Source organism: Erpetoichthys calabaricus, chromosome 11 (assembly GCF_900747795.2).
Source record: "Erpetoichthys calabaricus chromosome 11, fErpCal1.3, whole genome shotgun sequence".
NCBI classification, from domain to species: Eukaryota; Metazoa; Chordata; class Cladistia; order Polypteriformes; family Polypteridae; genus Erpetoichthys; species Erpetoichthys calabaricus.
In genome coordinates this window covers 87,191,254-87,206,427 of record NC_041404.2, presented here as the reverse complement: position 1 = coordinate 87,206,427, position 15,174 = coordinate 87,191,254, and the positions used below count along the sequence as shown (strand labels likewise).

At 39.9% G+C, this 15,174-nt stretch overlaps 1 protein-coding gene across 5 annotated transcripts in view; it reads right to left on the bottom strand.

The window, feature by feature from the left end:
• Positions 1-15,174, bottom strand: part of LOC114660684 (receptor-type tyrosine-protein phosphatase H-like) — a 125,658-nt gene that overhangs the window by 33,506 nt on the left and 76,978 nt on the right. For all 5 annotated transcript variants that reach the window (XM_028813540.2, XM_051933866.1, XM_051933868.1 and 2 more), the window contains 3 exons: positions 7,187-7,231; positions 6,133-6,214; positions 5,949-6,039 (listed from right to left, as the gene is read on the bottom strand). In XM_028813540.2, the coding sequence (XP_028669373.2) occupies positions 5,949-6,039; positions 6,133-6,214; positions 7,187-7,231 (218 nt within the window). The remainder of the gene's footprint in view (positions 1-5,948; positions 6,040-6,132; positions 6,215-7,186; positions 7,232-15,174) is intronic.

The window sequence follows — 15,174 nt, the reverse complement described above, 5'->3', positions numbered from 1 at the left end:
AGGATAAAGTTTATAATTGATTTAATTGAGTCTGTAGTGTTTTTCAGCTCGCAGTTTAAGTTTGCTACCCAGCACACACTGAAGAATAAGATAGTGATCAGGTCTGTGAAATGATGGCAGGCACTCAGGTAAATATGCATGTCTGAAATAATAGGAGCACCGTCCAAGACCAGCTGACTTTTAAATCCACCATATGCCCACTAAAGAATGAAATGGGCTTTGGAAAATGATTACACCTATTGTATTTCTTCAAGAGAATCCCTTCAGAATAATTTCTCACAAAATCTCTCACCATCATAAAGACACAATTGACTTATCCATCCCAAATGATTACATCCCAGCAGCTTTCTGTCTAAAAAAACTTTCAAAAACATTGAACCTCTGCTCTCCTGATGGTTGATGTGTCAAACATTGGAGTTTTCTTGAAGGATGCTACGAAGTTATTTACGATCTTCAATTCTCTAATGTTTATTTACCACAAACATCCACTACTCCATAGTCTCTGGATCAGTCAAAGGCTTCTTCTTTTTTTGGTAATATTAATGCATCCCAGAGACAGCTGCTAAGAAAGTTCTTTGTTCCCAAAGATTTTTAATAAAAGGAGATAAAACTCCTAATGAAACACTGGTTTGTGTAAACGCACCCAACAGAGGCCTAAAGTTTTTAAATCCAATTTAAGATACCATCATTTTTCACTCCTCCATCATCAAGGATCAGTATTAATCCATGTCATGCAACATTTGTCACTCATCACTTTTTATTTATCACTACTCATGATAAATCATTCATCTCACGAAACTACCGAATTGTATGTTCCTAACACATCCCTTGTCACTCATCTACTATTCACATTTCACTCATCATGTTTCACACATTATTTTTCATTTTTATTCCTTTTTAACAAAATCAATTACACTTGAGAAACAATTATGACAGTGGATTGGGATGTGATTTAGGTAAATGAGCTGAATGTGTGGCATCATTGGTTTATGTAATTATCAATCAATTATTTTTCAAATGAATGAGGAACCTGTTCTGAGCAATGTACTTAATCTGGGAAAGTTATCAATGCCAAGTCAGCAGTGGTACTGGACGAATTATGTGACGAGTGAAAATTGATGAGCGACAAGTGAGGAGTGACAAATGATACACAATATGGATTAATACTGATGCTTGACAAAGATAGACATGAAAAATGACAATGTCCTAAAGTGGACATTGTACCCGAGATAGAAATGGGCTTGTTAAAATACTGAACATTTACCTGCAAATGAATTGAATTAGAATTCTGTTCAGCAGAGAGTATCTAATGTGTGTAGTTATTATTTAAACAGTGATTTTACAGGAATTTGCTGAACTTCCACCTTAATTAGGGAAGTATCTCACACATTTGATACTTTCAGTTCAAGAATGTCATAGTGGTTCTCCATCAGTCATTAATTCATATTAATTTTAATCTGAATTTAAACAGCATTAATAGCTTTAAAAGAGCAATAACACAAGGTTGCTCATACCGTAACAATTAAGAGGTCTCAATCAAGCTGCATCAAGCTTATAAATTGCCATGGAAAACCACAGTTACTGCACTAAAATGTCACTTTTGATGACAATTGAATGAATGTGTAAGTGTGCCTACACAGGCACACTGGGTCCCTGTATCATGACCGTTTTCTATGTGGCATTCAGTGAAACCACACTTTACAGAGCATATTTTACACTCCAAATCACGTGAAGTTACTTTAGAAAGGACCTAGGAATACAAATAACAAGATTATAAAGGAAGAGGTTTTTCAAATCAATTCCTCAAAATGTTCAAAGAGAGATATGCTTTTACTCTGGCTATGTGTAAAAACAAACGACCTCTAATGACATTTGTAAGGGTTTTTACAAAATCTGTCACCTGGCAATGTTAGTTAATTAAAATAAAAATAAATAAATAAACTGCACGTCTTTCAGGTATATTTTGTGCAAAGGTGGTTTGTGACATAGGCAGTATAGTCAATTGCCTAGTGTTCCAAATAATTGGTGTGTATGAACACCTTATCCCTGCCGCAACACAGCCATATCTCCCCTATCAAAATGAACAGATCCAAATGGCACTAACGTTTATAGCCACAGCCGAGCACCTCTTTTGTTCTTCTCCACTCCCCCTTGCCATACTGCTGCTGTCTACTAAAAGGAGAGATAGCAGTATACTCTCATTGTAAAAAGGTGTGAAATGATATCTAACAAAACAAATGCTTATGCCCCATGTTTTCTTTAAGTGCATGGAATAGAAGCCCAGCAAATGATATACTGCTATATTTTGGAGTCTATATCTTCTGCATCTGTCTCGTGGCACCACAGGGTGTTCCAGTTGCCAAGGTAACCTTTGTCATCAGGGGCGTGCCTTCGCTCTGCCCATGAGTCTTTTATTCAAGCTGCGCTTAACAAAATAATATCACAGGACCACACTTTATTTATTAAAGGTAGACACTCTGGAAATCATATTATCTTTGGATGCAGAAAAAGCTTTTGATATGGCTGAATGGGATTACCACTTTGCATACATTTAGGTTTGGCCAGAACATATGTGCATGGATCAAACTACTGTATACCAGTCCAGAAGCTTCAGTTTGTATTAACAACATTATTTCAGACTACTTCAGTCTAGATTCTATAATGTAGTATTAGACAAGGATACCCCTTGTCACCACTGCTATTTGCAATCGCCATTGAACCATTGGCTGTTCACTTTCGAAATGCATCAGAGATAAAGGGGATTTTTCAGAGAAGGACTTGAACAGAAAATATCACTATACGGAGATGATATGGTACTATATATAATATACCAGATCCACAAAATACCGTGACTACAGCCCTAAATATACTGTACTAGCAGAATTTCAAAAGATACCTGGACTCAAAATTAATTTGAACAAAAGTCTGCTTTTTCCAGTGAGTTCTCTAGCAATCAACACTAGATTGGAAACCTTCCCTTTTATCACTGCAGATCAGTTTAAATACCTAGGGGTCAACATCACAAGTAAATATAAAGCTCAGTTCAACAAAATGTTCCTGTTGCATGGACAAAATTAAACAAGACGTGCAAAGATGGTCAACCCTCCATCTTACTTTAGCAGGGAGAATTAATATTGTCAAAATGAATATCATTCCTATAATTCTGTTCCTATTTAAAAACATCCCCATATACATTAACAAATGTTTTTTTTTAAAAGATTAGATTCAATCATAACCTCATTTATTTGGAATTCAAAAAATCCACACATTCAAAAGGCAACCCAACAACAACCTAAATCAGAAGGCGGCATGGCTCTACCTAATTTTCAATTTTATTACTGGGCGGCAAACATACAAACTATAAAAACCTGGGCATTGACACAAATGGATGAACACACACTAGCTTGGTCCGCAATAGAAGTAAAATCCTATAGTACTTCTTTATATTCCTTGCTTTGTACACCAGTAAATACAAGGTATCATCAATATACTAACAATTCAAATGTACTTCATTCACTCAGAATATGGAACCAATGTAGGAAGTATTTTAAGACAGAGAAGCTTTTATCTGTGGCACCTCTGCATACGAACCACCCTTTTCCACCCTCTCAAATGTTCGCAGTTTTTAATGTTTGGAGAGCATTTGGGATTAAATCACTAAGAGATCTGTACATAGACAATGTCTTTGCATCTTATGAACAATTACATTCCAAATTTAACTTTCCAGCAACACATTTCTTTCACTAACTTCAAATTAGAAACTTTGTTAAACAAAACCTGCCCAATTTTCCTCACCTCCCACCTCCCTCTATGCTGGAAAAAATGTTGCTCAGTCTCAAGGACTCAGACAGCATCTCTGTAATATATAAAACTATTTTACAGTCCCTCCCTTTCAAAGATCCAAGAGGACAATGGAAAAAGGATCTCCCTCTCAACATCTCAGAAAAGGAGTGAAAGGTAGAAATGCACAGAATTCAGTTGCTCCATATGTGCAAAGCATAGAATTATTCAACTTAAAATTATATATCGAGTTCGTTTGTCTCATTTAAAATTGTCCAAAATATTTCCAGGGCAAGATCCAACCTGTGAATGTTGCAATCAAGTGCCAGCCTCACTGGGTCACATGTTTTGGGCCTGCACCAAATTAACATCATTCTGGACCAAAACCTTTAAATGCCTTTCAGACAGCCTTGGTGTCACAATCCCTCCTAATCCACTAACAACTGTGTTTGGTGTACTTCCAGGTGGGCTTAAAGTGGAGAAGGACAAACAAACTGTGATTGCCTTCACTACACTATTGGCACACAGACTTATCTTGCTCGTCTGGAAGAATCCTAACTCTCCTCTTTTAAGTCAGTGGGTAACTGATGTTTTATATTATTTGAAACTGGAAAAAATCAAATTCTCACTTAAAGGATCTGTGCAGAACTTTTTCAAAACCTGGCAGAATCTAATCAATAACATTTTAGAATAAGCATATTAATTGTGGAAGCGGATTGTTTTTTTTTTTTAAACTCTATTTATCTTTATTCATTTATTACTTTATCTTTTTACTTATTTTTACTAGCATAAAGTTTTACTTTGCCAGCTCTCTTTCTCATGGGGGGGGGGGGGGGGGGGGGGGTTGATTTGTTTCGAACAAAATCTTGTAAAACTTGACTTATTTGTGTGAAATGTTATTTGATTTTAATAAAATCAATACAATCCAAAAAAAAGAATATATATATTTAAGCTTAGATCAGCGGTTCTCAAACTGTGGGGCGTGAATTTTGCCATATGTGGTGTAATTTCGCTATTCGTAGGAAAATTTTAAACTTAAAAAATTATAGGAATAAATTTTATTAGGTTTCAAAAAAACGTTAGGGGGGCATAATTAAAACTGTTATGAAAACTCGGGTCGCAAATACTTAAAGGTTGAGAAACGGTGGCTTAGATAGTGACTACTATGTGTATGCTTGTAAGAATATGTTAAATGGAGGCTTGGGACTTTTAAGATGAACATGTCTTGCGTCTAGTCAAAAGTAACTTCATCAACAGTCAACACAGACCATAAGAACTTATCTGTTGTCCCAATGTTTGACTGATGCAATATCTTACATAAGGCAAAGTTTTATTGTGAAGGGTCAGTCAGCAAGACCCCGTAAATTCAAAGGATTTTAAAAGGCACTGCCAGATAAACATCATCTTCCAAGACCAGGAGGAGAGAGAGAAACAGCTACCAAAGAGAAGACAACTTGTTCTGACTATGCCATCTGCAGACTTCCTCTTCACTCCAAAGCATCATGCCTGGTTTAAGAAACCAAAGACTGCAACAATCAGAGCCATAGCCTCCTCAAACTAAGCTTGCTATGCGAACCTGATTTGAATTGTTCAGGTGGTTATGTTGTCATATCTAACATTTACACCTGGTTTCTCCTTCAAATAAACATAATTAATTGTTAAAATAGTTTAGAGTATTGCTATGTTAAAGGGGTAGTGGGGTCAGAGGTAGTGATTAACCCTTGGCTTCTGTTAGACTGTGTAGCCCTTTCAAAGGTAGCCATCGGGATATTAAAGCCCCACGGAAGTAGCTGTTCCTGGCTTTTGCTAGGGTATTCTGAAGTGTGGCCCTTTTAGGAGAAGCAATCTGAAGACGGATTCCATGTAAGTGAATCCTGGCAGAGACGCCTTGTGAGCAGAATGGCTTCTAGCACCTGGTAAGATATAGAAGTTGAAGTAGCTAGTCTTGGCCAGTGTTGAGATATTCTTGCTTTGTATTTGAGCTTTATCAGTGCTGAGGGATTGTTGAATTGGTAGTTTTGCAGGACATATGTGTGAATCAAGGCTAACAGTTTCCTTCAGCCAGATGCATTTCCCAACCAACCCAAAAATGTTCTTTCCTGAGTATACTTTAGGCAACACTAGAATATTTGAGAGTGTATAAGCCATTTGGATGTCACTATACTCACAAGGCAACACATTTGTAAACCGGTTCTTATTCTTATTCTCTAGAAGCAGTGCTGCATTGGTTGACTGGTTTGTGCCAACAGAACGAAGACTCTGAAAGAAGAGGTAGAAGTTAAAAAAATAGGAAACTGGCTAGGGTATAAGCATAGGCATTGTATGGAGTGAGTGAGACAAGAAATGCAGTACCTGATAATCCTCTGAGAAGCCAAAATCTGTGTCACGGTGCTTGCAGTAGAAGTGACTGGGAAAATTGCTGATTGTGATTGGTCTAGAAGAGAAAAAGAGAAAAGTAGTGAAGATCTTCAGGGTGGGTTCTGTAAGGAGCAGCAAGAATATTCTTCATGTATGTGATTACATGTGGCAGAAACTTACTCCATTGAAGACCTCCAGCTGGTGGGACTAAATTTTGTCACGACTGCCTTACTCAGGATAACATTCAACTAATCTTTTTTATTTTGTGCCATTCCCAACTGGACGTCTAATTCCAGATTCACTTTTTACACGTCATTCCTAACATTGCTATTCCATCCCAGTCGCTCATTACTATGACACACACTTAGGATGAATTAATGAGAGAACTTTCCATGAAAGAATTTAATTCTTAAAACAACATAAACATAATATGTTCTTGTAAAGTCACAATCTGTACTATTAAACATAATTCTTTGTGGAAGACTGTAGCATTTTCACTATTATATTGGCACTAGCAGGGAAAATAAAATACATTCATCTTCATCATGCTATAGTGAAAGTGAAAATATGATGTGAAGTTTCAAATGTAGGCCTCACAAAAGATTTTATTTATTTGGCCGATTTACTAAATGATCTGAAGAAAGTTAATTTTATTTGCTGAAATGAATAAAATACAAAACAAAGGAATACAACAGCATCTTACTTTCCTCACTGTATTTGGAAGTAGATATGCTCCATCAAATCAACTTGAAAAATATTGTGCTAATTTTGTGACAAGAATATCTAAAAAGCAATTTTTTAATTAGTGCATATTTGCACTTTTATTCATTTTGGAATACTATCATTTTTATTTTGAACTATACCATACATCATTTATATAGGTCTTTCTCGCAGCTTAAGCATACAACAAACTCCTCTCCATCCCATAAACCTTAATAAGGGCATCATCTGTTTACTGCATCAAGTGAAAAGGAGAGGACGATGTCAGTCACAACCCTCCTCCACTGCTAGCAGCAAAAAGACAAAAAACATTCCATGCATTTCTTACTTGTTCTTCATACTGTCGGAGTGCTTAATTGGGAAACCAGATGGCCTGGATATGGAGAAATAAAATAATATATTTTGCATTAGAAGACTGATTAGATGGAAAAACATGTTTTATGTTTAACAGAAAAATGCAAAGGAATTTGGAAAGAAGGACAATTCGAAACTGATCAGATTGTTAAATAAAGAATAAAGAAAAACATGCAGTGCAGATGCAGCCATCACACACACCATCAACACACTAGGGCCAATTTACTATCACCAGAAGGTTTCAAGAAAGATGGAGACTTTCTTTTCCTTAGGGAATAAGTAAATTGGAACTCCAGGCAGGCATTCAGTGATGCTGAAGAGTGCAATGATGAGTTCTGCTGCCATGATACTGACAGTGTTTTGGTTGGGAACAATGTGAGTCTAGCGTCATATTATTCTTCCCAGTTTGTATCCATTTAGGACATGACCTAAAAAAAACGAGAATGAAATCAGGCCCGTGAGGCTCTTTGAGTGCAGTGTTGATGAATATTATTGTTCAATAATCAAGCATGTCTTTGAGATGTCAGCAGCAGTGTTCAGGGTTAGACAGAAAGAGGTACGGAGGTCACAGAGAAACTATTGGAGTGGAGCTGTTGAAGGCTTTGACAGACAAAGTATATGTGAGAGATGAAAAATTACTTTTTCACGTGATGCTTGTTTTTATTTTCAAATCATCCACTCAAGATATGCATATCCTAATTGATAACATTCTCAATACCAAATTTATTGTATATCCTGTAGCACCAGAGTAAGATTTGATTGTTCACATGGTATCTTGAACACGGCCTGGAGATGCAATGAATGGCATTTTTCAAGGTTATTCAGCACTCTTGTCACAAGTCAGGTCACAGTTTACCCTTTGAGCAAAATCATCAGCTTGGTATGCTTGACTACCATTTGAACTAGAATATACTATGCTGTCACTGTCTAGTTCTGAGGAATTCCTAACAGCTGATGTTAGCCTGTGCATATCTCTGACCATGTTCACAGAAGTCAAGTGGCATAGTGAATTTAATAATTGAAATATCTCTTCATACAACATAAAGGTAATAAATGAAATTAGGCACCATAGGATAGTGGTCTGTGGAATGACAAAGAGAGAGGTGGCAAAGGCTAAAGAAAAGGCGTATGATGAATTGTATGAGAAGCTGGACAGTAATGAGGGAGAAAAGGACCTGTACCAATTGGCTTGACAGAGGGACTGAGCTGGGAAAGATGTGCAGCAGGTTAGGGTCATAAAGGAAAAAGATGGAAACGTACTCACAAGTGAGGAGGGTGTGTTGAGAAGATGGAAAGAGAACTTTGAGAGGCTGATGAATTAAGTGAATGAGAGAGAAAGATTTTTGATGATGTGGAGACAGTGACCAGGAAGTGCAATGGATTAGCAAGGAAGAAGTAAGGATAGCTATGAAGAAGATGAAGAATGGGAAGGCTGTTGGTCCAAATGACATACCTGTGGAAGCATGGAGGTGTCTAGGAGAGATGGCAGTGGAGTTTTTAATCAGATTGTTTAATGCAATCTTGGAAAGTCAAAGGATGCCTGAGGAGTGGAGAAGAAGTGTACTAGATAGATAGATAGATAGATAGATAGATAGATAGATAGATAGATAGATAGATAGATAGATAGATAGATAGATAGATAGATAGATAGATAGATAGATAGATAGATAGATAGATAGATAGATAGATAGATAGATAGCAAGGCAGGTATAATAGACAATAATCTTGTATAGTGTTAATATTTACCCCCCCCCCAAGGTGGAACTGAAGAGTCGCATAGTGTGGGAGAGAAACGATCTCCTCATTCTGTCACTGAAGCTGCTCCTCTGTCTGGAGATGATACTGTTTTGTGGATGCAGTGGATTCTCCATGATTGACAGGAGCCTGCTGAGTGCCCGTCGCTCTGCCACAGATGTCAAACTGTCCAGCACCATGCCTACAATACAGCCTGCCTTCCTCACCAGTTTGTCCAGGCGTGAGGCGTCCCTCTTCTTTATGCTGCCTCCTCAGCACACCACTGCGTAGAGGAGGGCACTCGCCACAACTGTCTGATAGAACATCTGCAGCATCTTATTGCAGATGTTGAAGGACGCCAGCCTTCAAAGGAAGTATAGTCTGCTCTGTCCTCTCTTGCACAGAGCATCAGTATTGGCAGTCCAGTCCAATTTATCATCCAGCTGCACACCCAGGTATTTATTGGTCTGTACCCTCTGCACAGTCACCTCTGATAATCACAGGGTCTGGGAGGGGCCTGGGCCTCCTAAAATCCACCACCAGCTCCTTGGTTTTTCTGGTGTTCAGGTGTAGGTGGTTTGAGTTGTACCATTTAACAAAGTACCAAAATACTAGTACCACTTTTTAAGAATAATGGGGGTGTGCAGAGCTGTAGTAACTACAGGGGCATAAAATTGATGAGGCACAGCATGAAGTTATGGGAAAGAGTAGTGGAAGCTAGGTTAAGAAGGAAGGTGATGATTACCGAGCAGCAATATGGTTTAATGCCGGGAAAGAGCACTACAGATGCAATGTTTGCTTTGAGGATGTTGATGGAGAAGTATAGAGAAGGACAGAAGGAGTTGTATTGCGTCTTTGTGGACTTAGAGAAAGCATATGACAGGGTGCCTAGAGAGGAGTTGTGGTACTGTATGAGGAAGTCGGGAGTGGCAGAGAACTATGTAAGAGTTGTACAAGATATGTACCAGGGAAGTGTGACAGTGGTGAGGTCTGCGGTAGGAGTGATGGATGCATTCAAGGTGGAGGCGGGATTACATCAGGGTTTGGCTCTGAGCCCTTTCTTATTTGCATTGGTGATGGACAGGTTGACAGACGAGATTAGACAGGAGTCCCCATGGACTATGATGTTTGCGGATGACATTGTGATGTGCAGTAAGAGTAAGGAACAGGTTGAGGAGACCCTGGAGTGGTGAAGATATGCTCTAGGGAAGAGAGGAATGAAGGTCAGTAGGAACAAGACAGAATGCATATGTGTGAATTAGAGGAATGTCAGTAGAATGGTGAGGATGCAGGGAGCAGAGTTGGGAAAGGTGGAGGAGTTTAAATACTTGGGATTAACAGTACAGAGTAATGGGGAGTGTGGAAGAGAGTTGAAAAAGAGAGTGCAGGCAGGGTGGAGTGGGTGGAGAAGAGTATCAGGAGTGATTTGTGATGGACGGGTACAAGCAAAAGTGAAAAGGAAGGTTTACAGGATGGTAGTGAGACCAGCTATGTTATATGGGTTGGAGACGGTGGCACTGACCAGAAAGCAGGAGACAGAGCTGGAGGTGCCAGAGTTAAAAATGTTAAGATTTGCACTGGGTGTGACAAGGATGGACAGGATTAGAAAAAGTGCAAGGAGAGGGTCAGCATTAGAGGGTCAGCTCAGGTTTGACAGTTGGAAGACAAAGTCAGAGATGTGAGATTGCGTTGGTTTGGACATGTGCAGAGGAGAGATGCTGGGTATATTGGGAGAAGGATATTAAAGATAGAGCTGCCAGGTAAGAGGAAAAGAGGAAGACACTAAGAAGATGTTTATGGATGTAGTGAAGGTCATGCAGGTGGTGGGTGTGACAGAACAAGATGCAGAGGACAGGAAGATATGGAAAAGATGATCCATTGTGGCAACCCTTAATGGAAATAGCCAAAAGAAGAAGAAGAAGAAAAAAGAGCCATACACAGAAGAATAACAATGGCCATACAATAAAAAACCTGTAAGCATGTTTGTTTTCAATTCCAGCATATTTTTCACCTAAAAATGACTAAAACAGAAAAGTGGAGAGCATTTTGTTATTAAAATAAAAAATATTATTCAAAACGGGGAATAGAGTTCTGAGTGATATTACTGCAATAATTCTTTACAATGAGAGAGAGGCAAAGCTATAATGATTTTTGACAGGACTGTATGAATGATTAGCTAACTTAGCCACTTGACTCATGGAGAAGATAAGAAATAAATTAGCCAGAATATTTATTCGATAACAGTTCATTTACCTTACACAACATTATTTTATTTAAAATCAGATTTTTCAAATGAGCCTTACCATTAATAATACATTTTTCTAAATGAGCTCACAATTAGTTCAAGATCCCAGTTTTCATTTAACAATAAAAAGAGTAAAAAATGTAAGTCACGTAGCTTGTCATTAGAAATGCATGTGGTGTAGTTATTTTGTACAAGTGAAAGTATAATCATCGAACAGTCCAATTTGAAATGTTTAATTCTACCAATTGACATTATGCTGATTGTTGAGGCCTTTACTCTTTAGCCTGTCTAATGTTTTTGATATATTGTGGCATTTATACAGTTTACGATGGTCAAACTACCACTTTTTTCACACTACCAGGAAATTGAGATTTATCAAACCACTTTAAAATTGTGTTACAAGAAGAAATTCTTCATCATTGAAGTGTGACAAACTTATTGTACAATCTTCTTAGCAGTTCTCTTACAGACTTGGACTCAATGTATGTTGTAATGTTGAACATGCAATGAGTTACTGACCACTTGTTTGTGGCCACTGAAACTACCTTTAGTATACAACACTGCCATGGCATATACAGACTCCCACCTTATACACTCATCCTCTATAACACCCCAAAAATTGTCACATCCTTGTTCCACAACCTTTATTTTTGTTTCAACATTTCAAACTAGCGCCATGGTCTCTTCAACTCACAAGCTTGTCTGTGCCATTCCCTCTCTCTCTTCCCCATTTTTATATGTGTCTTTCCTTGTCAATCATATCTGCTGAGTGTTTCATAGATTGTGAGGCAGTATTGGTATTGTAGAGAATATTTATTTATTTATTTTCATCAGATAGTCGAAGCTCGGATTCAGGAGGAACAGTGTGGTTTTTGTCCTAGTCGCAGAACAATGGACTAGCTCTACACCCTTGGCATTGTCCTGGAGGGTGCATGGGAGTTTGCCCAACCAGTCTACATGTGTTTTGTGGACTTGGAAAAGGCATTCGACCGTGTCCCTCGGAGAATCCTGTGGGGGGTACTCCGATAAGGGCTGTTCAGTCCCTGTACAACCGGTGTCAGAGCCTGGTCCGCATTGCCGGCAGTAAGTCGAACCCATTTCCGGTGAGAGTTGGACTCCGCCAGGGCTGCCCTTTGTCACTGATTCTGTTCATAACTTTTATGGACAGAATTTCTAGGTGCAGCCAGGGCATTGAGGGGGTCCAATTTGGTGGGCTCAGGATTGGGCCAATGCTTTTTACAGATGATGTTGTCCTGTTTGCTTCATCAGGCCATGATCTTCAACTCTCTCTGGATTGGTTCGCAGCCGAGTGTGAAGCAGCTGGGATAGGAATCAGCACCTCCAAATCCAAGACCATGGTCCTCAGCCGGAAAAGGGTGGAGTGCCCTCTCCGGGTTGGGAGCAAGATCCTGCCCCAAGTGGAGGAGTTCAAGTATCTCGGAGTCTTGTTCACGAGTGAGGGAAGAATGGAGCAGGAGATCAACAGGCAGATTGGTGCGGCGTCCACAGTGATACGGACTCTGCATCGTTCTGTTGTGACGAAAAAGGAGCTGAGCCGTAAGGCAAAGCTCTCAATTTACCAGTCGATCTACAGTGCATCCGGAAAGTATTCACAGCGCATCACTTTTTCCACATTTTGTTATGTTACAGCCTTATTCCAAAATTGATTAAATTCATTTTTTTCCTCAGAATTCTACACACAACACCCCATAATGACAACGTGAAAAAAGTTTACTTGAGTTTTTTTCAAATTTATTAAAAATAAAAAAACTGAGAAATCACATGTACATAAGTATTCACAGCCTTTGCTCAATACTTTGTCGATGCACCTTTGGCAGCAATTACAGCCTCAAGTCTTTTTGAATATGATGCCACAAGCTTAGCACACCTATCCTTGGCCAGTTTCGCCCATTCCTCTTTGCAGCACCTCTCAAGCTCCATCAGGTTGGATGGGAAGCATCGGTGCACGGCCATTTTAAGATCTCTCCAGAGATGTTCAATCGGATTCAAGTCTGGGCTCTGGCTGGGCCACTCAAGGACATTCACAGAGTTGTCCTGAAGCCACTCCTTTGATATCTTGGCTGTGTGCTTAGGGTCGTTGTCCTGCTGAAAGATGAACCGTCGCCCCAGTCTGAGGTCAAGAACGCTCTGGAGCAGGTTTTTATCCAGGATGTCGCTGTACATTGCTGCAGTCATCTTTCCCTTTATCCTGACTAGTCTCCCAGTTCCTGCCGCTGAAAACCATCCCCACAGTATGATGCTGCCACCACCATGCTTCACTGTAGGGATGGTATTGGCCAGGTGATGAGCAGTGCCTGGTTTCCTCCAAATGTGACGCCTGGCATTCACACTAAAGAGTTCAATCTTTGTCTCATCAGACCAGAGAATTTTCTTTCTCATGGTCTGAGAGTCCTTCAGGTGCCTTTTGGCAAACTTCAGGCGGGCTGCCATGTGCCTTTTACTAAGGAGTGGCTTCCGTCTGGCCACTCTACCATACAGGCCTGATTGGTGGATTGCTGCAGAGATGGTTGTCCTTCTGGAAGGTTCTCCTCTCTTCACAGAGGACCTCTGGAGCTCTGACAGAGTGACCATCGGGTTCTTGGTCACCTCCCTGACTAAGGCCCTTCTCCCCCGATCGCTCAGTTTAGATGGCCGGCCAGCTCTAGGAAGAGTCCTGGTGGTTTTGAACTTCTTCCACTTACGGATGATGGAGGCCACTGTGCTCATTGGGACCTTCAAAGCAGCAGAAATTTTTCTGTAACCTTCCCCAGATTTGTGCCTCGAGACAATCCTGTCTCGGAGGTCTACAAACAATTCCTTTGACTTCATGCTTGGTTTGTGCTCTGACATGAACTGTCAACTGTGGGACCTTATATAGACAAGTAGTGTGCCTTTCCAAATCATGTCCAATCAACTGAATTTACCACAGGTGGACTCCAGTTAAGCTGCAGAAACATCTCAAGGATGATCAGGGGAAATAGGATGCACCTGAGCTCAATTTTCAGCTTCATGGCAAAGGCTGCGAATACTTATGTACATGTGCTTTCTCAATTTTTTTATTTTTAATAAATTTGCAAAAATCTCAAGTAAACATTTTTCACATTGTCATTATGGGGTGTTGTGTGTAGAATTCTGAGGAAAAAAATGAATTTAATCCATTTTGGAATAAGGCTGTAACATAACAAAATGTGGAAAAAGTGATGCACTGTGAAAACTTTCCGGATGCACTGTATGTTCCTACCCTCACCTATGGTCATGAGCTGTGGGTAGTGACCGAAAGAACGAGGTCACAAATACAAGCGGCTGAAATGAGTTTCCTCCGCAGGGTGTCTGGGCTCTCCCTTAAAGATAGGGTGAGAAGCTCGGTCATCTGGGAGGAGTGCAGAGTAGAGCCACTGCTCTTCTACATTGAGAGGAGTCAGATGAGATGGCTCGGGAATCTGAACAGGATGCCTCCTGGACGCCTCCCTGGTGAGGTGTTCCAGGCACGTCTAACTGGGAGGAGGCCCCAGGGAAGACCCAAGACACGCTAGAGGGACTATGTCTTTTGGCTGGCCTGGGAACACCTGGATTTCCCCGAAAGAGCTAGCAGAAGTGGCCAGGGAGAGGGAAGTCTGGGCATCTGTGCTCAAGCTGCTGCCCCCGCGACCCAATCTCGGATAAGCAGAAGAGGATAGATGGATGGATGGAGAATATTTATTGTATTCTTGTGTCATTAAAACAAAAGTGCTTTGTGATGGGTCAACGGCATTGTTTCACATAATGCAACAATAAAAATTTACTGTAGTGACTCTCAAAGTAACCACACAGGGCACCAAGAAAGCTTTTGGTGGACGCCAAAGCACCTTATTAATAATAATAATTCATTACATTTATATAGCACTTTTCTCAGTACTCAAAGCGCTATTCACACAGGGAGGAACAGGGAAGTGAACCCACAATCTTCCACAGTCTCCTTACTGTAAAGCAGCAGCACTACCATT